At 47.1% G+C, this 24,950-nt stretch overlaps 1 protein-coding gene across 1 annotated transcript; it reads left to right on the top strand.

The window, feature by feature from the left end:
• Positions 1-1,253: 1,253 nt before the first annotated feature.
• RBSN (rabenosyn, RAB effector) lies at positions 1,254-21,306 on the top strand (the record flags this gene model as incomplete). Its single annotated transcript, XM_079713867.1, has 11 exons — positions 1,254-1,401; positions 4,656-4,796; positions 7,882-7,982; positions 8,896-8,941; positions 9,060-9,221; positions 11,731-11,972; positions 14,012-14,082; positions 16,742-16,828; positions 17,871-17,973; positions 19,343-19,447; positions 20,140-21,306. The coding sequence occupies 11 exons, from the start codon at positions 1,254-1,256 to the stop codon at positions 21,286-21,288; spliced, it is 2,355 nt and encodes a 784-aa protein (XP_079569993.1). The 3' UTR covers positions 21,289-21,306.
• Between the last annotated feature and the right edge of the window lie 3,644 nt (positions 21,307-24,950).

Here is a 24,950-nt window from a genome sequence, read left to right as displayed (position 1 = left end):
GGAGGGGCCGGGAGCTGCTTTTTCAGCGACCGTCTGGAAAAGGGGCTGAGATCTGAATGTATATAGCCATTGGGCTTTTTAGCTAGAGGAAGAAAACAGGGACCTCGTGTTTCATTTGTTTATTTCCTGGGTCACTGCCACTCTTCAGCTTTGAGGGCTAGGCAGTTCCTTCTCCGTGGCCCTGTTAGCAGGTCCATCCACAGCTCAAAGCTGACGGTCGTACATTCCCCCTCACTTTGTACTGTGGTTTATGGCCTCAGGTTCTTGGGGAGAAACTTTTCTGCTTTTGTGGATTGGTTTTGTCTGCGTTTCCCTGTAGCTGTGCATCTTTCTGAGATGACATTGGAAGTGACTTTGCCGTGTGCCGGATGAAACTGAAAATGTAACTTATTAAGCCCTGAATTGTATAAGCATCAGCTTCTTTTATTTTTGAAGCAGTGAGAGCGTTAGGCTTGCTGGTTTATAAAGTCTAGTAAGTTTATTGGAGAAAAAGTACCCTACAAACGTAAGACACAGAATAGATTTTTCTTTTTGATCACTAGGTTTCTAATGCTCCTCCTTAGACTGAAGCTGGAATTTTGTTTGATTTGGTTTGGTTTGATTTTTAGGGCAGGCGCTATCCCTTTTATATCAGTGCCTTTTTGACAGAGGTGCAAGAGCTCCATATATGTAGTTGAATAAATGGTCAAGGTAAAGAGAGTCAAATAAAAATTTGTGCTTGTTGATAACTATTTCAGACATTTCCCCAGCGGCTAAAGTGGAATACAGATTATGAAGCTGGATCATTGGAATGAATGTTAGTGAATTGCCTTGGTATTGTGTTTACTGTTGAAGTTGTATTTTCCTTTCTTATCTTCAAGAATCTGTGCTTGCCCTTTCACTGAGTTGCCATTGTCCAGTGATGTTCTCATATCTTAGAAAGTTTTGTGTTTTAGTCTTAAGGATTCGAGAAAGCAGTTTGTGTTCTCAAATTTGCACTGAAAAATGTTAAGTACCCTTCCTGAACTGTGAAAAGAACAAGGACAGTTCTCAATTGCTGCTAATTTGCCTGAACTGGTTTCCCCCCACTTCTTTCCTTTCTTAGGACTCCTACTCCAGAGAGGATACCTCATCCAGCGCCATGATGCCACTTCCCCATCACCTGTGTGCTGCTTGGTTAAGCTAACGCTGCGGATCCCTTGTCTCTTGTGGAGGAATCAAGCTGACTCTTGGCATGAGGACCCTGCCTGGCGGGGGTTGAGAGTGACACTGCCATGGCTTCTCTGGATGACCCAGGGGAAGTGAGGGAGGGCTTCCTCTGCCCTTTGTGCTTGAAGGACCTGCAGTCTTTCTATCAGCTGCAGTCACATTACGAGGAAGAGCACTCCGGGGAAGACCGCGATGTCAAAGGGCAAATTAAAAGTAAGGGGCAGGGATTTTCTGCTTACCTCATTCTGTCACTGGGAGCTTTAACTCGTGGGATGGTTTTCATCAGCTACCAGGTTGCCACCGTAATAGGATAAACAATACGAAATTAATAATAATAATAGAGAACATATTTCTAGTGCTTTCCATGTGCCAGGCATTATTCACAATCTTCCAGTGTATTAACTTCATTTAATTCTCACAGTAACTATGTGACTGTGAGCCCCGTCTTACTGATGAGGAGATTAGATACAGAGATAACTTGCCTGAAGCTGCAAAGTGCGGTAGAGCCCGGCTTTGAACCTACTAAGTGTAATTACTGTCCTCTGCTGTCTCTTGCTAGGATGTTTGAATGACCTAACTGCCAGCCTCAGAGGGTTTGGGGTGGAATTCCTTTCCTTTGCTCTGTAAGTGGAGGCACATTGTACACCCATTTACCTGTCACAAATTCAGGCCTTCCTGCCATCCTTACTTCTTCAACTAGACCTTGTCCTCTGCAGCACAGGAAAAGGAAGATTATGGTTGAAATATAAGGAGTTAAACCCAAAAAGCTAAAACTTGGTTTTTGAGCTTCCGAGGACCCTCAGGTCCTGGAGGGTTGCAGAAAGAATTTTTCAAAGTAATTTTTGCTATACAGATTATTCATTTCCCGGACTTTAGATTCTAACCCCTAAGCATGATGCTGGTGCTCTGGAATTCACTTTCCTAGTGATTCAGTTAATAGCTGGCCACATTTCTGAAGGCAATGAGATTAAAAAGGTCTATTGCTCTATTCACAATTCTTTGTTGGGTGGGAGAGAAAGGAATGATCCATGTATTCCTAAGCGGACTCTGGCCTCCACACGTGTGAGTCACATGCCCCTTGTAATCAAAGTCTCACTCCATGTCTCACTTTTCAGTTCAGAAAAAAAGAGTTGTTGAAAGTATTAACATTTATAACTTCTGTCAAAAATATGACAAAGTCAGGGCTTCCCTGGTGGCTCAGTGGTTGAGAGTCTGCCTGCCGATGCAGGGGACACGGGTTTGTGCCCCAGTCCGGGAAGATCCCACATGCCGCAGAGCGGCTGGGCCTGTGAGCCATGGCCGCTGAGCCTGCGAGTCCAGAGCCTGTGCTCCGCAACGGGAGAGGCCACAACAGTGAGAGGCCTGCGTACTGCAAAAAAAAAAAAAAAAAAAAGATGATGTTAGCTAAGGGGCTGGGCTGCAAGCACTAAAGCCTGCTTTTATTAGGAAGGGCATTTCTAATTCTCTGTTTAGTGTCCGTTACAATGGAAGGCTGCAAGAAGGACCTTCTTTGGTTGGCTCAAGCTTTGGTTCTAACTCTAGCATAATCTCTTAAAACTAGCCTCACCATCCCTGACAAGGGCAGGTTATGGGCTACTTTCTCTCCTAACTCACAGTATCTCACATCAGAGGGAAACTATTTATGTATATAGCCCATTGTCTTCCTGATGCCTTCACTAGGCTTACTTTATAGCTACCTTCTGCTATAAAAAAGCCATCCAAACCTTTCAGGAAGGTTTCAGTGTCTAGTCCATTTTGTGTCTAGGACATTTGCCTTATCTGAGATGCATTTTTTTTTTTTTTTTTTTTGCGGTACACGGGCCTCTCACTGTTGTGACCTTTCCCGTTGTGGAGCACAGGCTCTGGACGCGCAGGCTCAGCAGCCATGGCTCACGGGCCTAGCCGCTCCACGGCATGTGGGATCCTCCCGGACCGGGGCACGAACCCGCATCCCTGCATCGGCAGGCGGACTCTCAACCACTGCGCCACCAGGGAAGCCCAGAGATGCATTTTTTTTTTAACAAAGCCTTTTCAGGACACAAGGGCTGTCAGTTGAATTTAACTTTCCTCATTCTCTCTGATCCTCTTAATCAGCCTCTTTTTTAGGAAGCTTGAAATCTGGGAGGCACTCTGGTGTTCATTAAGATTCTGATTCCATTTGTCTTGCTGGAATTTGGGAGGCAAGACCCAAGGCTAGGGAATGACTTACCGGGGGATAGACTATACTATCCATAATGTCCTTGGGACTCCCCTGGTGGCGCAGTGTTTAAGAATCCACCTGCCAATGCAGGGGACATGGGTTCGAGCCCTGGTCCAGGAAGATCCCACATGCGGCGGAGCAACTAAGCCCGAGCGCCACAATTACTGAGCCTGAGCTCTAGAGCCTGCGTGCCACAACTACTGAGCCTGCGTGCCACAACTACTGAGACTGCATTCCTAGAGTCGGTGCTCCACAACAAGAGAAGCCACCACAATGAGAAGCCCGTGCACCGCAATGAAGAGTAGCCCTAGCTCGCCGCAACTAGAGAAAGCCTGAGCGCAGCAACGAAGACCCAATGCAGCCAAATAATAAATAAATAAATAAAAACATAATGTGCTCATATTCCTGCTATTTAGCTCTCTCTCTTTACCTTTAGAGCTCTTGACTTGGCGTTTTTGTCCTCATAGAAGCACATAGTTCCTGTTGTGTACTTCCTTGTCCCCGAGCTGTTACAGTCCTTGAAACTGTTTGTTTTTTTTTTTTGTACGGTACGCCGGCCTCTCACTGTTGTGGCCCCTCCCGTTGCGGAGCACAGGCTCTGGACGCGCAGGCTCAGCAGCCATGGCTCACCGGCCCAGCCGATCTGCGGCATGTGGGATCCTCCCGGACCGGGGCACGAACCCATGTCCCCTGCACCGGCAGGTGGACTCTCAACCACTGCGCCACCAGGGAAGCCCGAAATTCTTTAATTTTGTCTGAAGTGTCTCTTTTATCTTTTATGGCCCTAGGATTTTAGACTAGAGTTAATCATAATAATACTGCTGAAATCACAGTCTGCAGCTTTCTTATGGGACCCCAGACCCAAGAGTTCCCTTCCATACTACATATCTAAAGTACAGATCTTTGAATTCAAGAATCTCTACTTCAGAACCGATTTACTGGTAGGGTTTGCTGATGTTCCTCAGCCTGCAGTTGAGTCTCTCCTTAACTTTATAATTGATTTAAGCAGCAAGATCCCTGTAATGTATATGGGCTGGAGGATGGAATTGGACCAGTAAATGGGATTGTGACAGTGATTCTAGAAGTTTTCCTCCTTCCCTCATATTACTTATGTCCTCAGAAAATGAAAGAACCCTGATACAGGAGAAGCCGTGAAATGCATTGGGACCCTGTTGATAGGTGAAATCTAAGTGCTCTTCCTATAGGACCTTGACTCTCTACTGGGTTATCTTCGTGGATTCATATGGTGTTTGTTCCATTTTTCAAGGTCTTGTCCAGAAGGCTAGGAAAGCAAAGAACAGGCTGTTGAAACGAGAAGGAGATGACCGAGCTGAATCAGGGACCCAAGGATATGAGTCTTTCAGCTATGGAGGGGTTGATCCTTACATGTGGGAACCCCAGGAGCTTGGTAAGAAATTCTTTTCATTCGTTCATTCATTCATTCATTCAGCAAATGTTTATTGAACATCTGTATGTTTTAAGAGTTGGCTGAAGAGACACCAGTAAATCAGAATGGTTGTCAGCTTCTCCTGGACCTTGTGTTCTAGTGGGGGGAGAAAAGGGACAAGAATGAGCTGGGCCTCTGCTTTGTGTTAGGCACTGCATTAAATGCTTTACTTGTGGACTCTCATTTAATCCTTACTGAACTCCATGGGGACCTCCCAGGGTCAGACAGCTAGGAAACTGCTGAACTGGGGTAGGAATCCAGGTCTCTGACATCAGCCCAGGTGCAGTCCATTGACTGGGCTGTCTCTTCTTGTGTAGACATTGATTACCTGCCTACTGAGAAGCACTGGTTCATGCACCTTAATTTTCTGAAGCATGTAATTGTGGTATCATCTACTTACTTTCAAAATTACCATCTTTTCGGGATGATGAAAATGTTCTAAAATTTATTTTGGTGATGGTTGCACAACCCTGTCAATATACTAAAAACCACTGAATTTGTATGCTTTAAATGGTGAATTGTATGTATTTGAATGACAACTCAGTAAAGCTTTTACCAAAAAGATCATGCCACATGGAGCTGAACTAGCTAATCTTACATGTCCTTTAACTGTTGAATGATAGTGATCATTAATATAGTATTTTCTCTCCATGCGATGGGTAAATAATGATTCTTTCGTAGTAGTTTATTATACTTTGTTTTGTTTTGGGGCTGCTCTGCATGGCACGTGGGAGCTTAGTTCCCCAACCAGGGATTGAACCTGCGCCCCCTGCATTGGAAGTGCGGAGTCTTAACCATTGGACTGCCAGGGAAGTCCCATAGTACTTTATTATACTTTGATACTCATTATCTCGTTCACCTTGAACAAAAGCCTTGTGAGGTGGAAAGGGAAGTGATGCTCATTCCATTTATAGATGAGAAAACAGGCTCTAAGAAGGGAAGTGATACTTACCCTGGGGTCATCTACCAAATAGTGCTGCTGCAGGATGTGTCTTTTATTTTATTTTTTAAATAAATTTATTTATTTTATTTACTTTTATTTTTGGCTGCGTTGGGTCTTCGTTGCCGTGCACAGGCTTTCTCTAGTTGCGGCGAGCGGGGCTACTCTTCCTGTGGTGCGCGGGCTTCTCATTGCGGTGGCTTCTCTTGTTGCGGAGCACGGGTTCTAGGCACGCGGGCTTCAGGAGATGTGGCACGTGGGCTCAGTAGTTGTGGCTCGCGGGCTCTAGAGTGCAGCCTCAGTAGTTGTGGGGTACGGGCTTAGTTGCTCTGCAGAATGTGGGATCTTCCCAGACCAGGGATCAAACCCATGTCCCCTGCCTTGGCAGGCCGATTCTTAACCACTGCACCACCAGGGAATCCCAGAATGTGTCTTTTTGGAAGAGGAAAGTCCTAGAATTGCACTATCCAATATGATAGCTACTAACTGTATGTGGCTATTTAAATTTAAATAAATTAAAGTTAAATAAAATTAAAAGTCAGTTCCACAACCACACATTAGCCACATTTTAAGTTATCAGTCTCCATGTGTGGCTAGGGGCTACCATGTTGGAGAGTGGAAAAATTTTATTTTCATTATGGCAGGAGAAAAATGGCTTAAAAATAAGACTATACGCATATATTAGTTATATATGAAAGACAATTAGAAACATGAAGGAGACTTTTCAAGCATATGAATTATTAGCTTTTTGATAGCTTATTTCATGATTGCCAGTGTTAAATTATCAAGGTGATTTACTGATTAACTTGCCTGTTTCAGCAACTGAAGGAAGTCACAAATTACAAAAGGTCAAGTGAATGGCAAATTTTAAAAGTTAATGTGTATTGTCACTCCTAAAAATTCGAAACTAAAATTTAATTAGGTGTTAAAGTTGATTAGGGAAGAAGAAAAGCGTGGATGCTTAAGAGTGTAGCATAAAGATCTAGATATGGTAAAGCAGTGGTCCCCAACCTTTTTGGCACCAGGGACCGGTTTCGAGGAAGACAGTTTTTCCATGGACGGGGGTGGAGGGTGGATGGTTCAGGCGGTAATGTGAGCGATGGGGAGCTGCAGGTGAAGCTTTGCTCGCTCGTCTTCCACTCACCTCCTGCCGTGTGGCATGGGTTGGGGACCCCTGTGGTAAAGTACCTAAATGAATAGGCCATCATTGGGTGGAAGAAATGAACTGAGTGCTGGGAGGGTTGGGGGGGCAGGGCCGGCTTTCAGAAGAGGTGAGATTGAGCAGGTTATATTTCAGATGCACTGAGACAACAGGCTACTTGGTTCCATTTGTGTGAGGAGGTTTGTCCTGGGTCTTGGCTGCTGGACTGAGAAGTTACCAGTTTAACTAGCCCCCTCCAAGGGCATCTATTAGCGTTTACATTTGGGAGGCTATTTTGAGAAGGACTGTTTTTATTCTGATGAAAAACCATATTGTACCAGCTTTGAAAAGTACAGAAAAGTTTGAGATGTTTAAAAATCGCCCATAATGTTACTGCCTTTTTATTTAACAAAAATTCATGTGCCAGGCAGTATTCTAAGGATTTTATAAATTTTAACTTCTTTAGTCCTGATAACAGCCCTGTGGAGTAGGTACTACTGTTTTCCCCATTTTATGGCTGAGTACTCCAAGTTACAGAGAGGTTAAGGAACTTGTGCAAGGTCACATAGTGTGTGGCAGAATTGAAACTTGAGCACAGGCTGGCTCCAGAGTTCAACCTCTGTCCTTAAGGTCTTTCCTATCATACTTTGTGGCCCCAAGGTGACCACAGTTAACATTTTAGCAAATTTCCTTCCATTTGCTTTTCTAGTTTTTTAATTTTTAGTAAGACTCTAATGGACTTCCCTGGCGGTCCAGTGGTTAAGACTCCGCGCTCCCAACATAGGGGGCCCAGGTTCAATCCCTCGTTGGGGAACTAAGATCCCACATGCTGCATGGTGCGGCCGATAGATAGATAGATAAAAAAATAGATAAATATAATAAAATCCTAGAATGTTTGAAATTCAAGGTAGAGAGGCTCCCTCAGGGAAACGACAAGTCGTTTATGTCACCACCTCCCCTCCTAGGTGCTGTGAGAAGCCATCTTTCCGACTTCAAAAAACACCGAGCTGCCAGAATTGACCACTATGTCGTTGAAGTCAATAAATTAATAATCAGGTTAGAGAAGGTAAATCTTTTGTTTTAAAACACTTTTTTTTTGCAAGTATAAATCTTCTGGGGGGAGAATTACATTTCTGTAGCATATGTCTTGTGTATTGTGTATGTCTGATGCTGGCAAGGAAGCGCCCCACCTAGAGCTGTGCTGAGGACGTGGTGGATGGTTCTAGCCTGGGCTGGCTTTACTGAAGGTAGTGGCCCAGGTTGATGACTGGCCACATATCCGGCTTCCCTTTTTCTTCCTATGAAGCCCACTTGGCTGCTGGACAGCCTTTCTGCCTTTAGATCCTTTCCTCGTTTGGGTGTCTCAGGGACAATCACGCAGTGAGGCATAGTGTGTGATACCATGTGATGGCAAACAGAGAGGCTAGTAACCAGGCGTGTGAGGAGTACCCTGCCAGGGCCAGTGTGCAGTGTGGGAACCTCTCGTCCTGTGGTTGGTTTAAGAGTCTGTCTTCAATACCACGATCGCTCTGTTTACTTTAACCCTGGAAATGCTTGTTTTGTATAAGCTGGGTTGTGTGGTGGGCATGGCAGCAACCACACGGGTTCAATTCTTTATGGGTACTTCGTAGGGCAGAAATATGTGACCACTTTCATTGTCCAGGAGGACTGTGGTGAATCGGGGGGTTCCCATTGCTTTCAGTAGCCACCCCACCGTGCCCTTGCCTACCCATGGTTATTGCTTAAGCGGGTAACTGACTATAAAGAGATTGGAATGGGTCATGCGCAGGGAGGTACCTTCTGGATGCAAAGCTAATACTCTATCCCCCACAAAATTGTTTTTGTGACATTTTGGGGTTGGAGACGACAGATAAGACTTGAGCAATGCTGGTGTGCTCATTCCCACTGGATGCTTCTGCCTGTAGAAAGTGTATACACCATCAGATTAATTCTTTCTGGCACTTTTTTCTCCTTGTCAGCTCACTGCATTTGACAGAACAAATACTGAGTCTGCGAAGATCCGAGGTAACTCTACAACTTTGCTCACATTCCTTCTATTCTTTATCTTTCTTCTTGACCAGATCTCCTTTTTAAAATGGCCTACATTTATGATTGTTTGGTTTTTGTTTTGTTCTTCCCAAAGCAATAGAAAAGTCCGTGGTGCCTTGGGTCAACGACCAGGATGTCCCCTTCTGTCCAGACTGTGGGAATAAGTTCAGCATCCGCAACCGCCGCCACCACTGCCGCCTCTGTGGGTCTATTATGTGCAAGAAGTGTATGGAGCTCATCAGCCTTCCCTTGGCAAGTAGGTGATGGGGAGGCGGGCCCTGGACCCTGATCTCCTTTTGAGACTAACTTGTTTACTAATTACCACTGGGTGATTTGGGGGACATTTTAAAAAAATTAATGGCCCATGGGATCTTCATTCATTTACTTGTTTATTCCTTGAAGCCCATTACAGCCTAGGCCCTGTGTTAGGGACCAGTGATTCAATGGTCTGTAACAGAGGTTGGCAAACTTTTCCCATAAAAGATCAGGTAGTAAATATTTCAGGCTTTGTGGGCCACATACGGTTTCTGTCACATTTCTTCTTCTGTTTTTTTTTTTTTTTTGCGTTATGTGGGCCTCTCACTGTTGTGGCCTCTCCCGTTGCGGAGCACAGGCTCCGGACGCACAGGCCCAGCGGCCATGGCTCACGGGCCCAGCCGCTCCGCGGCATGTGGGATCTTCCCAGACCGGGGCACGAACCCGTGTCCCCTGCATCGGCAGGCGGACTCTCAACCACTGCGCCACCAGGGAAGCCCTTCTTCTGTTTTAAACAACCTTTTTGAAGTGTAAAAACCATATGTAGCTTGAGGGCCATACAAAAACAGGCTGGACTTGGCTTGCAGGTTGTTGTTTGCCCACGTCTGGTCTATAAGCATCATCGATTCCTTCAGGGAGTCCAGCATCCAGCAGGGGAGACACACTGACAAACAAGTGCTTTATAAAGAGACAAGTATGATGAGAGAAGTTGTGTCAGGCACGTGGGAGAGTTGACGGTATCTTTTTTTTTTAAATTAATTAATTAATTAATTTATTTATTTTTGGCTGTGTTGGGTCTTCATTGCTGCCAGCGGGCTTTCTCCAATTGCGGCGAGCGGGGGCTACTCTTCGTTGTGGTGCGCAGGCTTTTTTCATTGTGGTGGCTTCTCTTGTTAGGGAGCATGGGCTCTAGGTGCATGGGCTTCAGTAGTTGTGGCTCGCGGGCTCAGTAGTTGTGGCTCGCGGGCTCTAGAGTGCAAGCTCAGTAGTGGTGGCGCATGGGCTTAGTTGCTCCGTGGCATGTGGGATCTTCCCGGACCAGGGCTCGAACCCATATCCCCTGCATTGGCAGGTGGATTCTTAACCACTGCGCCACCGGGGAAGTCCCGAGTTGATGGAATCTTTGTCAGCTCTGCTTGAAGTGGCAGGTGAGGCTTTGCGAGGAGACTGTAGGAGGTGGTCTTAAAATGAACAGCGGGCTAGTCCTTTCCTTTGAGCAAAGAGTCACAGACGGCTCACTGTCATATAGAACAGGCTGTAATGTCGTAATATGAGAGCCACTGAGTGCTGCTGAGGCCGCTGCAGAGGCTGAAGAAGAGTGAGAGTGTGGGTGCTCAGGGTCAGGAGGTGACGTTTGAGAGCAGCCCTGAAACACAGCTGGGCCTGCAGAGCGGTGGGGCAGGCAGGCATCCTGGGGAGAGTGAAGAGCTGGTGCGCAGGCGTGGGGTGTGGCAAGGCCCGGGGAGGGTTAGTAGATGAGCAGGTACAGTAGTTGGGGGTGTGAAACACTGCTTGAGAATGTGGGAATGAGGCTGTAAAGGTTAGGTGGAACCCAGTGGTCCCAATGGTCCAGAGCTTTGAACCTCAGCTGGTTAAAGGTTGCTAAAGCTGATCTCATGGGGTTTTGGCTAATTCTGGGACTTTCGGGGGGATTTTGCAACCCTGGAGAGTTCTGCTGACTCTGCACGTACCGTCGGCTGCAGGATGTCTGGATAACATGGGACAGAAGCAGATGCTTCCTCTGTCGAGCTCTGATGTCCAGCGGGCTCGCATTACCTAGATACTTGCCCTTTCTCCCTGAGGCGACTCCCTGTCTTACCTGATACTTTATAAGCTATGTTTTGGGGACACTCTTCACCCTCCTTCTTTTGAGCTAATTAACTGACATTTACTGGGCAGCTGCTATGAAGTGGCCCTGTTGGGAAAAATATAGGGGTGCAGCTATGAATAAGACAGTTTCTACCCTCAGGATCACAGATTCCTAGGGCAGCTCTGGGGTGTACATAGAGCTATCACTACAGGGAAAAGTGGGAAGTGCTCCACGAGGGGCGACGTAGTAGAAACTGATAGAAAGGCAGATTGTTTTTGCCTCAAGGAATTGGGGGGAGCTTCCGGGAGGATGTGCCATTTGAGCTGAGCTCTGGAAGGGGTAGGAGTCGGGCGTCTGGGCGTGGGGGAAGGCTGTGGAGGGTAGCCCAGGGAGAGCCTGGTTTGTGTCTCAGGCACGGGGCAGATGGAGCCGGGCAGTGGGTGGTAAGGCCAGGTTAGGGGTGGGCTTCAGAGCCTCAGAGACAGACTGTCCGAGGCTGCCTGGCTCTTTGGTGGCTGCACTGGGCGTCCATCCCACCTCAGAGCCGAAGCCCGGGAAGGCAGAGGTGTGGGTGCTTCTCGCCTGTGGGCAGAGCCTGCTCTCGTGCCGCCCCCACCGTTGGATTCTACTGCTGTCGTGGCTGGTGGGGTGATTGGAGGCTGCGGGCTCACTGCTGCCTGTCCTGTGTTGTGCTTTACAGACAAGCTCACCAGTGCCAGCAAGGACTCCCTGAGCACTCATACCAGCCCCAGCCAGTCACCCAACAGTGTCCACGGCTCCCGCCGGGCCAGTATCAGCAGCGTGAGCAGCGTGAGCTCTGTCCTGGACGAGAAGGATGACGACCGGATCCGCTGCTGTACACACTGCAAGGACACACTACTCAAGAGAGAGCAGCAGATCGATGAGAAGGAGCACACCCCTGACATCGTGAAGCTCTACGAGGTGATTCGTGTGTGCCCTTGAGTCTGATTCGAGAGATCTGGCTGTTGGTTATATACATGCCTGCAGATTTTGGAGAACGCTTTGGGAAGTCATTCCCTTGAATCATTTTTAGTTTCTGCCAAAGGGCACTAGCTAGGGCCCTGGGTGAGTCGCAGAGTCACTGGTTATGTTGCAACAAACTTGTTCCCTCGCCCTTCCATGCCCACTTGACAGCGGTGGGTGTGTGTGTGGGGGGGTTAGGGGCTTCTGTGGCCCAGGGGCAGGAGGAGGAAGGGTGGTTGCCATGCAGTGTGGACAAGTTCTGTGGGTGGGCAGGAGCTGGAGCTGGTGGTGAAGAGTGGGCTGGAAGAGTCCTGCCACACTCACTTGGGAGTTTGAGAAACTGCCCAGAGGCTTAGAGCTTCCTCCTTTAAGTCCATTCAAATGCCTCAGCTCTCATTACCACCAGCAACCCTGGAATGCCTTCAGTAGATGCTGCTTTAAAGGAGCAGAGTGTGGTGCCAGAAGCTGGGATTTAGAGTCAGACTGGGTGTGAGCTTGGCTCAGCCTCCTAATGGCCAGGTGAGGCCTTCAAGATGAGAAGGATGAGCCAGGTGGGGGTTGGGCGGGCAGGGAGGTGGTAGGAAACGGGGAGGAGGAAACCAGCCCGGGCATCGGAAGCAGTTTGTGCAAAACTGAGCAGAGAAGGGGTGTGTTCTTCTTTTTTTTTTTTTAATAGATTTTATTTATTTATTTATTTATTTATGGCTGCGTTGGGCTTCATTGCTGCGCGTGGGCTTTCTCTAGTTGCGGCTAGCAGGGGTTACTCTTCATTGTGGTGCGTGGGTTTCTCATTGTGGTGGCTTATCTTGTTGCGGAGCACAGGCTCTAGGCGCACGGTCTTCAGTAGTTGTGGCACGTGGGCTTCAGTAGTTGTGGCTCGCAGGCTCTAGAGCTCAGGCTCAGTAGTTGTGGAGCACGGGCTTAGTTGCTCCGCGGCATGTGGGATCTTCCTGGGCCAGGGCCATGTCCCCTGCATTGTCAGGCGGATTCTTAACCACTGCACCACCAGGGAAGCCCCAAGGAGGGATGTTTTTTTGTCTGATGATCACTGAATGGTCACTGGCAGCAGTTCTGCAGGTCACAGTGGCTGTATTTCTGAAACCACCTTGAAAATACTCAGACTACTAGAAATGGTGTTAATTAAACCCTTGCTGAGTTGCAGATGTAGCCATTGTCCATCCTTTATGCGGAGCTCATGATCTGATAACTCATTTTTGTAAATAGCTGCCGTGCTTTTGGCTTCCTTCTTTTTTGAAATGAGCCCTGGCAGTGCCTTGTGCTGGTATCTGGGGTCACCTGGCAGATAAAGGACCTAGCAACTAATTTCTTTTCTCTACCTTGGTAAACTCAGATGACTTGTGTCCTGGAAGGCCTTGCTCCTCTCAGAAACATCCAGTCAAAAGTTCACCCTCGGGTTTCCCTGGTGGCACAGTGGTTAAGAATCCGCCTGCCAGTGCAGGGGACACGGGTTCGAGCCCTGGTCTGGGAAGATCCCACATGCTGCAGAGCAACTAAGCTCGTGCTCCACAATTACTGAGCCTGTGCTCTAGAGCCTGCGAGCCACAACTACTGAGCCCGCATGCCACAACTATTGAAGCCTGTGCACCTAGAGCCCGTGCTCTGCAACAAGAGAAGCCACCACGATGAGAAGCCCGTGCACCACAACGAAGAGTAGCCGCCATTCGCCACAACTAGAGAAAGCCCGCGCACAGCAACAAAGACCCAACGCAGCCAAAAATAAATAAATAAATTTGTTAAAAAAAAAAAAACATTCACCCTCGCTTTCTTTCCATCCTGCAAGGTTTTCTTGTAGAGTAGGTCTAAATCAGGAAATTGATAACAACAAACAAAACAAAACAACTAAAAACCACTCTCTGCACTTTTTTCATTTTATAAAACTGCACATTTTAAATACATCTCTGTTGATTTAGCATAACCTCTGGGTAGGCTTTTCTGTACCTTGAGAGCACAACTCACCTCTTCTTTTTTGTTCTTAGAAATTACGACTTTGCATGGAGAAAGTTGACCAAAAAGCTCCTGAATACATCAGGATGGCAGCATCATTAAAGTAAGCTATTCCTCTCTGTTTTACTAATTTAGTGGTGACTGTTTTCTGGCATTTTAGGTCAATTCTTTAGTAGGTGAAAATGAAATTCCTAACTCTGCCCAGGCTTTTCTTCTGCCACCGACTGCAGAGAATCTTCGTCATATCTGTATTTCTTTGGGGTGCATGTTGCAGTCCTGTGTAGTCATGTTCAGTCACGTGACCCCAGCTTTTCTGATTGAGCGGGTTTAGGAAGGGCCTTGGACGATAAGCACCACTGCCAAGTGCAGCATCCGGAGGTGAGCAGGGGCACTGTGCCTCATGCTTGTGCCTGGGTAGATGCCACTTCAGGGTGACACTGAGGTGTCAGGGCTGAGAGCAGACATTTCCTTTAGGTCAGGGTTTGGCAGACTTTGGCCCTCGGGCCACATCTAGTGTGCCGTCTCTTCTTTTAAAATTAAGATTTAATTCACACACCATAAAATTCATCCTTTTAAAGTGTACAGTTCAGTGGTTTTCGTACAAGCATCACATCACATTTAGTACAACATTCACAAAATTGTACACCCATCAGCACTGTCTTAATTCTGAAACACTTTCATCACCCTAGTAAGAAACCCCATACCCGTTAGCAGTCCCTGCTCCTTCTCCCTTTCTCTGGCAACCACTAGTCTGCTTTCTGTCTATGGATTTGCCTAGTTTGGATATTTCATGTAAATAGAATCATAGTTATATGATCTATTGTGTTTGACTTTTTTCACATAATGTAAAGTTTTCAAGATTCATCCCTGTTGTAGCATGTGTCAGTGCATCATTTCTTTTGTATGAAGGCACTGTATGGGTAGACCACATTTTGTTTATCCATTAGTCCCTTGGTGAACATTTGGGTTTTTCCACTTTTGGCTCTTGGGAATAATGCTTCTATCAATATTCATGTATAGGTGTTTTGTGGACGTATATTTTATTTCTCTTGGATATATACCTAGGAGTAGAGTTCTTGGGTCATACGGTAACTCTGTGTTTAACTTTTTGAGGAATTGCCTGACAGTTTTCCTAAATGACTGCACCATTTTACATTCCCATCAGCAGTGTATGAGACTTTCAATTTCTCCACATTCTTGCCCACACTTATTATTGTCTCTTGTTTTTTATAAATAAAATGTTATTGGGACACAGCCATGCCCATTTGTTTGATTACTGTAGCTGATTTTGCACTACAGCAGCAGAGTTGAATAGTTACAACAGAGACTCTATGGGCCTCCGTAGCCAGGGGGGAGCTACCATTGCTGAGCGTGTTTCCAGGTGTCTAACTCTTACGCCTCCAAAGACCAGTTCTGAAGTGCTTTAAGTAAGTGCCTTTCAGTCTGTCACTCATTCACTCAGTGGATATTTATCAAGCACGAGTTACGTGCCAAGTGCTGTTCTGGGTGCTGGGGCTGCAGCAATGGACAGTGAAGACAGCTTCATTATCATGGGAGTGCAGACCATAACCAAGTGAACAAGTAACGCACATGATAATAATGCCAGGCATGATAGGTGCTCTGAGGAGAATACAGTTGGTTGATGTGACTGAGACCAGGGCAGTGATTTCAGATTTGGGCCAACCCTGTTATTTTCCACATGACTTGGCATTATCAAGACAAAGTGCAAGTCTTCTTAGTTCTGATCTGATGTTCTTTTTGCAAACTGTGCAGTTAGAGATGATGAAACAACTTTATTGAATCTGCAAATTACAGCACACACCAAGATTTTTCCAGCTAGGGCTGCCTTATAGATGGAAAACAGGTAAACACAGCAGTTCTTTCTGCTTATTTAACTTAAATTGCTGCTGCCTCAGGAAGAGAGTTGGGTGGCCATTGCTGAGGCTGGATTAATAGCTTGGAGATCATTTGAAATGTTTCTCTTCACAGTAAACATTGTTTAAGCTTGTCCCATGTGCTAGTTACTAGGGGTATAAAAATGAAAAGCCATAATCACTGCACTTGGAGTTCAGCAGTCTGGTGGGAATGGCAGACTCGTAAAGGAATAATTCTAAGACCACATAATAACTGTTGCTGTTCCTCTGAGACTGGGGTTAAGCCACCTCTGGCCTTCCCTGATGTCCCCTCCTCCACCCTGGGCAGAGTTACTCCCTCTCACGTCCTTTCTTGAGTTGGAGTCCAAGTGTTTTTCTCACACAGGGAGCAATTGTTTGTGAGACCCAGGAGCATGGGGCAACTGACAGTGCCACGTGGGCCATGGCTTGGATTCCTTGGTCAGCTTTCCTATCATTCCTCCGCTCCCTGGGTAGTCTTTGAGTGAGAAAAGAAAGTGCCTTCTCCTCTTCTGTGGTCTAACCAACTCATTTAGTAAACCACTTCACCCGTCTTACTAGATGCACTGAAATTTTTCAGGGAAAGTAGGCTGAAGTAGATTCAGTCACATTTATTTTGGCAATGAGCTTAGGAGCTGGTCCTCAAAGACCTCGGCACTAGTGTGTCCCTATGTTGTCTGCAAATTAAAAGCAGTTTCTAGTTGGTTAGCACTTATATTTTGAAAAGGAATGAGCACTGCAATATATACAAGAGTCTGAAATGCCACTTGGAGAGAATTAACTGTCTACTCCTCTGTGAGTCCTTTTACACCACACTGTCCGTTCAGTGCGATGACACTTAGATCAAACATCTCTGTGATTTCTCCCTAGTGCTGGAGAGACAACCTACAGTCTGGAACATGCCAATGACCTTCGAGTGGAAGTGCAGAAAGTGTATGAGCTAATAGACGCTTTAAGGTAAGGTCTGTTAGGTGATGTCTTACGTGCTGCCTTGAGTGGAGGAGGTGCTGTGTTAATGAGTGGTGGGCGGCCAGCATACCTGAGCTTACCCAGTCCTGGTGATAGTGGGAGTGTGTGAGGAGGAGGCTGAGGGAGTTGCCAGCTCTGGCACTCAGGGCATCTCAGTAACTTTTGGTTAAGGATTTCTACTGTTCATTATTATTAAAGGAATAGGGGCTGATTGACACCAGCTGTGTGCCAGTCACTGACTACTTCCACACAGAGTAGCTCCTTTATTATACCACAGTTACCCTGTGAGGTAGAGATTAACATCCCCATTTTATAGGGGAAGCTATAAAGAAGTGCTGGAGCTAGAAGAAGTGCTGGAGCCCAGATGGAAACCCAGATTCTTTTCTTCAAGTTGACTGCTGCCTTGTTTTTTTTTTTTTGGCCGTGCTGTGCAGCTTGTGAGATCTTAGTTCCCTGACCAGGGATCGAACCCAGGCCCATGGCAATGAAAGCGCCGAGTCTTAACCACTGGACCACCAGGGGAGTCCCAGTCGCTGCTTTTTAACTGTGGATTGGCTGTTGGGGTTACATCAGCCCTTTGCAGTGTAGGAAGTACTGTGACTCAGAACAGAGATACGGAACCCTTGTCCATCCGTACGTGCAGGACTAGCTACATGGTTTTAGGGTCTGCTACAAAATGAAAATTCAGGTCCCTTGTCCAAAATTAAGGATTGTAAGACAGTGATAGCAGAATATGAAACCAAGCACAGGGCCCTTCTGCTGTGCTGGTCACTCACCCACAACGCTGGCCCTGCACCAGTGGTCAGTGCCTCGATGGCTGAGTGTTTGTCGTTCACGCTGTGCTTGTTTGGGGCCTTGGGTACAGCCAAAGGGTAAGAAATGGGCTTTGCCTGTAAGGACATTTCAGTGGAGTCTCTAACCCATTTCTCTACACATGTTGCTGGCATGCAAGCCTGGTGACTCGGGACTTTTCACCCATGTTTCTGAGGCTGGCAGTGCCTGTTACAGTGATGTGTTTGTTCCAATTCAGTAAGAAGATCTTAACCTTAGACTTGAAGCAGGACCCTCCACCACATCCAAACACTTTACGGCTGCAGAGGATGATCAGATACTCAGCTACGCTTTTTGTGCAGGTAAAGCCATCCTGGGTGGCAGAAACACCACACTCGCCTCCCGTGCTCTTCTACCACTCTGAAGGCAGACTGGGCCAATGGCTTGTTTATTTTCTGTGTGTACATTTATTACTTTTTAAGGTTATAAATGTGTCAGCCATATCTAGAGAAAAATCTGGATGTCAAAGAAAAGTAAATATTCCTTTTAGTCCTATGTCCTTAACACCATCCTGCCTCATTCTGATATATTTTCTTTTTTATTCCATTTGCACTGGTTATATAAAGTAGTTATATATGCTACTTATAGTTATATAAGTAGCATATTTGCAAGTTTAGGCCTTCTTATTGCTGAATTTTATATCATAAGCACTTTTTTTTTTGGCGGTGCCACACGACATGCAGAATTTCTAGTTCCCCAACCAGGGATCGAACCCATGCCCTCCGCAGCAGAAACACCAAGTCTTAATGACTGGAGTGCCAGGGAAGTCCCATAAGAACTTTTTTATGCAGTCCTCAAACAGCTCTTGTTTGAATGACTACAGAATAGTGCTCTGTGTACACCATCCTTTAACTATTCCCCTTTCACTGGGCATTTGATAGATTCCCATTTTTTGCTGTTGAGGATTGCCTGATGGACATACTTGCACATAGCATTTCCTCCTTGGGATAAACTCCAACGGCACTCTTCCTGGGCCATTGGTTTGGAGGAAACAGGTGATTATTCAAGGGCGCACTGGACCTAGGTGGTTGGATCTAAGTTGTTTCTACCTCAGAAAGCCCTTGTGAGAGTCACGGTCAATCCCCTGTGGGGCTCCTGACAGAGATCTAAGCGTCCTGTTGGGTTAGTTTCCCAACATCCTAATGCAGAGAATGAGGCCCTTCCTGCTTTTGATTAGTGGCTGTATTCCACAGTCGTTTGATAAGTGCCTGCTGAGTCCCAGGCAGTGTTCTAGGTTCTGGGTATCCTGCCATGAGTAAAGACAGACATTCCTGTTCTCATAAAGCTTGTATTCTAGAGAGGGGAATAGATAAGAAACAACTAAAAAGTGTAGCTGAAGAGGGTGGAGAGCGCTGTGGAGAAACGTAAAGAGCGTGGGGTTGGGGCTTGGATGGAGGCTTATGGATGTAGACAGGGAGGGCAGGAAAAGACCCCACTGAGAGGGCAAATAACTGGGATGTCTGGTGTTGATCATTTCATCAGGAAAAGGCTGGCCCATTTGGAAGTTGTCTCTGGTCCAATTTCAGCATTAGGTCCTTCCCTGCTCTGCTCATTAACGTGATTGTCCGAGAGTGGGGTAGCTTAGCTTAAGTGGGCTCTCACTAGAGGGCTTCAGGTTCACTTTTTTCCTAAAACGGTTTAAGTGTAAAATTGCCTGTGACCCCTCTGCAGGAAAAGTTGCTTGGTTTGATGTCACTGCCAACCAAAGAACAGTTTGAGGAACTGAAAAAGAAAAGGAAGCAGGAAGTGGAGAGGAAGAAGATCCTGGAGAGACGGGTGAGTGAAGCTCAGGGATGCTGGCGTCCTGGCTTCTTCCCTGCGGCTCCCTTGAGCGCAGAGGCCTCCTCAGGCTCCCAGGAGGTCCTGTGAGGTTGTCGTTAAGTCAGAACCTCTCACTCTCTCTAGTTTGCATTCTCCTTTTGTTCTGTTTCTGGCCTCTCTCATCTTCAGAGGTCAGAATAATTATTTTTCTCTCCAGGTCCTATTTTTCTTTCAGAGGTTCTACTGATTTTCTCCTATCCAGAATACCATAGAGACTGGCAATCCTCCCCCTGGTACAAGCTGCAGAGGACCCAGACACCAGGGAGTTCTTTGTAGAACACTTTGGAATATGCAATATTAAACAGAATAATATGTGTATTTAAGATTGTGTGAGGTTCTAGTGTAGATGAGTGGTAATAGACCTCAGAGATTTAAGACAAGTGCATGGCCAGTGAATCTAAGATTGAGAAAAGCTTATCCCTTAACTTACTGTTATTTGTTATTTTAGTTTTGAAAATCAGGGTTTGTCCCTCCTTCCCTTCTGATAAAAAAGCCTGATTTGATTTTAGTAGTTGGATATCGTAGTCCTGAGGTGGAGAATTGGAGTCTCACTGACACAGGGATAGCGGGACCGCAGAGGGTGGCTGGCGGTGTGGCTCTTGGCCTGGTGACCGTGTTTCTTCTCTTTGGCTTTGGTGTCTCCCCAGGCTGCCCTGGAATCCCAGCGAAGGCTTGAGGAAAGGCGCAGTGACCTGGTGTCTCATGCGACCAACGGGGAGGTGGTGTCCCTTCGCGGAGGCCCTGCCCCGTTGAGAAAGGCTGAGGGCTGGCTCCCGCTCTCAGGAGGTCAGGGGCAGGTCGAAGACTCGGACCCACTCCTCCAGCAGATCCACAACATCACATCCTTTATCAGGCAGGCTAAGGCCGCGGGCCGGATGGATGAAGTGCGTACACTGCAGGAGAACCTGCGCCAACTGCAGGACGAGTATGACCAGCAGCAGACAGAGAAGGCCATTGAGCTGTCCCGGAGGCAGGCTGAGGAGGAGGACCTGCAGCGGGAACAGCTGCAGATGCTGAGGGAACGGGAGCGGGAACGAGAACGGGAGCAGTTCCAGGTGGCATCTCTGCACACGCGGACTCGGTCCCTGGACTTCCGAGAAATCAGGCCTTTTCAGCTGGAGCCAGGCAGAGAGCCTCGCAACCACCTTGCTCATGCCTTGGATCTGGGCTGTTCCCCAGCTCAGAGCAGTGCGGCACCCAAGACCCCTTCACCCAGCTCGGCTCTCGAGCCCATCAGAGTGTGGTCTGGGGCCCCAGCCCTTGGCCAGGAATTCTTCCCCCAGAGCACCACGTCGCAGCACAATGAGGTGCCCTCCCTAAATCCCTTTGATGAGGAAGACCTCTCCAGCCCTGCAGCAGAGGGCACGGCCAGCCCTCCTGCTGCAGAGCCTTTGCTCGGCCCTCCAGCCCATGTCCTCAAGGAGTACAATCCTTTTGAGGAAGAGGAGGAAGAGGAGGCAGTGGCAGGGAATCCCTTCACTAGCCCAGACAGCCCAGCCCCCAGCCCCTTTGACGAGGAAGATGGGCATCCCCCTCAGAGACCCTCAGGCCCTCCTGTTCCTGGCAGCCCCTTCGAGGAGGCCCCCTGTACTAACCCGTTCGAGGTGGACAGTGAGAGCGGGCAGGAGGGCGAGGAGCCCATAGAGGAGGAGCTGCTCCTCCAGCAGATCGACAACATCAAGGCGTACATCTTCGATGCCAAGCAGTGCGGCCGCCTGGACGAGGTGGAGGTGCTGACGGAGAACCTGAGGGAGCTGAAGCACACCCTGGCCAAACAGAAGGGGGGCGCCGACTGAGCGTGGTGGGCAGGGCGCCTCTGGGGCCTGGCAGGAGCCGGGGGAGCAGGAGGGAGGGCTGCTGGGGTTGCTGGAGAAGGAGGAAGGGCGGGATTTAAGCTGCACATAGGTCGGGGGGGGGAGGAATCTGCTGTTTCGTGCTGTGCACTTGGAGCTTTTTCCATGATAGTTGAATAAAATGGGAACTAGAACAGGAAGAATCAGCATGCATTTGCTGTTTTTCCTGTTTTTTTTTTTTTATATATATAATTGGGTTTTCCCTTTAGAAGGGAATTTAAAACTTCACTGCAGAGATATAACTAAGCGCAGTTCTGTTGGGCCCTGGGCAGAAATGGCTACTTTGTACCTCTTGCATCCATTTGCTCCTGCCCAGTGTTTGGTCATTATGCAGTATTATAGGGCAGCCTTATATAGGGCCCTTCCTTTAGCCGAGACAGACAAGATAAGAGTCCTGTAAATTGTACTCGGCTCTGGAGGCAGTCTGTCCCCATTAGGGTATTATGCTCCTTTTACCTGGGACTTCCACTGCCCTACTGGGCACATTCTGCCTGTGCAATGGAAGGGGGAGGTCTTGCTATGAAGGCAGTAGTTTAGACCCAGGAAAGCCCAGCACCTCTTCTTAAGAGTGGGTAATGGTGGTGAGGTTTCACCAGGGTCTGTTTCCCTCTTTGACTTCTTGTTTGTCTCTTTCAGGAAGTTAAACTCCCAGTGCAGGGGTACCACTGTGAGTCTGATAATGAGCTTTTTACAAAACAGGAGTGGGTAACTTTTTGGTTGATGGAGGTTGGTATAATTTCGGAGAAGAGAGTCTATCCAAGTGTGGCTCTGTGGAACTGAATGACCGCTGGGACAGTTGTCTGTCCCCAGAGGAAGCTTCCTCTAGAGCTTTGGCAAAATAACTCTGAGCTGGGCTTTTTCAGACTTTTTCATAGTTTAGGATTGGTGACCAGGAAGCTCTTGTGGAACACTGTCAGAAGAGTTAAAGCTCCCCTGAGTCAGAAGGTCAATTAAAATAACTTCCAAGGCTACTTGGTGAGCCTTCTTCCCTTTTGGTTCATCTTGTGCTGACCGTGGACACTGGTGAGATATTTTTTTACCAATGTTTAGTATTAAGAAACTGAAATGGGGAATTCCCTGATGGTTCAGTGGTTAGGACTTGGCGCTTTCATTGCTGAGGGCACGGGTTCAATCCCTGATCAGGGAACTAAGATCCTGCACAGTGCGCCACGTGGCTGGGAAAAAAAAAAAGAAACAAATGTTTGAAAGAGGCACAACCCAGGATCATTTTGGTAGAATCGCAGTACTTGAACTCTTCACCAATTAAGGGCAAAAAGGGAAATTGTTAAGTTAGCTCTGGTGCTTAGGTTTACAGGAACATAACCCTTAACTGACATCTGACATCGTGATACCCAAGTGTGCTCAGCTCTGGGTAGAGTTCCTGCAATTATGCTTGCTAACTACTGAACAATAACTGACCACTAGTCACTTTATACCCCTTAACTAACTCTGGGTCATACTCTCAATGGTTAATGGTGTGAGAGTTGAAATTCACTTTGTTACATTCTGGGAAGACCTCTCTTGATCTTGGGAAGGTCTGAAATACATTGTGGTGTAAAGGTAATCTGTTTTTGTATTGACACTATTCACATTTCTTTAGCACCTGCTGGATCTTTGGGCTGAATGAGGAGGTCCTGTACGGGGGATGTGGGAATGGGGAGTGGGCGGGTGGAGGGTGTGTGGAGGACCCCTTGAGTTTGGATTCTCTTCACAAAGGAATGTGAGTGGGTTTGAGGTCAGCCAGTTACCAACCTTGCTGATTGTCATGGTTTTGGGAAGTTGGCCGTCAGGCATGTAAAATGTTGCCCAGTACAGGCATTTTTTCTTCCTCAAGGTCATTGCCCTTCATGCTGTTACTCTGGAGGGATTTATGGATGGCTGCATGCTCCTCCCTGCTCAGTCTGTCTTTTCTCTTTGACTGAAGAGAAGGAAGCTCTCTGCACCGAAAAGCAGGTAGTTCCAAAAGCTAAATGCTGCTCTCCCTCATGATTACTTTTCTAATGAGAACATCTCTTTTAGTTAGCTGGTGGTTTCAATTCAGACTAGTTTACCAAACATACCCTTTCTCTGAAATCAATTGCAGGTGGCAATAAGTAACTAAGAGCATTGAGAGCCACTAATATAAGAAACATGTTTTTAAGCTAAAAAAAAGAAAAAATTTTTAACTGAATGTACTAAATCAAACTAAAACCTTCTGATGTGATTGAATTCTCCCACAGCTGTATTTTTCCATTTAATTCTTCCATGGCTATATTCTCCTATAATCACAGACATGACCGGTGTTAAAATTCTCTATCCCTCGGAATTCACACGGGCACAAAGTTGGATTTACAGGGATGGGTTAACGTCAGGGAAGAGATGGCCTATGAATTGCAACCACAACTTCAGGTTTTTACCTCGTGTGAATAGTTCCCCCGTCCTGCAGTCCTTCTTCGCAAACAGCTCCATCTCATCGGAAAATGGGCAAGTCCTTGATACGGCGTTGGCAGATGTCCCTAGACACAGATCATGTATGCAAGAGACTGTGGGGATTCAGGCATCAAATGAAGCTGGCTTTTCCCTTTGATGCCTTGTCTGTCTTTTCCCTTGTCTAACACACTAAGGACGCTTACTCGTTACGCTTGCTGCTCCATGTGTCTCTTCTGTTCACATACTAAAATGGACCTGAATCAATCAAGAGCCCCGTGGTAGGTTGGACGTTGGCATAGGTGATGGGACTCAAGGTGAGAAGCTGGTCTCTTTATCAGGTCACAGACGGTGGTAGTAGATTGTGCTGGTCATCTGACAGTGACAGACAGTTTGAAGGTCATTGATTTGCATGCACTACTCTGAGGCCTTGTATTGGAACCTTTTTAAAAAAAATAAAATAGCATGTTAGTGGTTGGGGGTGTGTGTGAGTATGTGCACACATGTTGCGAGTGAGAATTACCAGATAACATCTCTCCCCTCCTTTCTTAATAACTTCTGAGTATCAGAAGACAGCCCAGCTCCTGTGTTACCTGTGTGGTTAAGGCCTCCGGACAAAATCAAGGTCACTGGGCTCTTAACAGGGGTTAAGTATGGGTTCAAGGTCTGTCCTTGTCTTTAGTTATTCCTGCAGTGTTGATTAAATGAACTATCTTAGACAGGTGTCGTGCAAAACCCTTTGAGGTGGTTAATCAGGTGTTCAGCTGACAGATGAAGAAACTGGTTGAGAGAGATGAGCCTGGCTGGGGTCAAAAAGCCGGTCAGTGGTGGAAGGAGGATTTAAAGCCCAGTCTGCCTCACTCGCTTGCCCTAAGTAGCAAGGAGGGTTCCACGTGGGTCAGGTACAGTGGGAGCGCTCAAGCAAGGTTTGTGGCCCAAAGGTAGCGGAAGTGGGCGACGGGGAAAGAGATTGGAAGCTGCTGAGTGGATCTCTGATATTGCCATCACTTGGACCTTTGAGACCTCCCAGGACTAAACCAGGAGGAGGTAATAGTTAGCGCTCACTGTGGGTCAGACAGAATGCCAAGTATTATGTATGCGTACCTCATTTAATCCTCCCAACAGGTCCAGTTTACAGATGAAAAAATGAGTGTGGTGAGGTTAAGCCTGCTTGGGGTTACACCGCTGGGATTCCAGCC

The sequence above is a fragment of the Hyperoodon ampullatus genome (assembly GCF_949752795.1).
Source record: "Hyperoodon ampullatus genome assembly, chromosome: 10".
In the NCBI taxonomy this organism is placed as follows: Eukaryota; Metazoa; Chordata; class Mammalia; order Artiodactyla; family Ziphiidae; genus Hyperoodon; species Hyperoodon ampullatus.
Note: the sequence above shows the minus strand (reverse complement) of the source record. Positions and strands in the feature narration are given on the sequence as shown.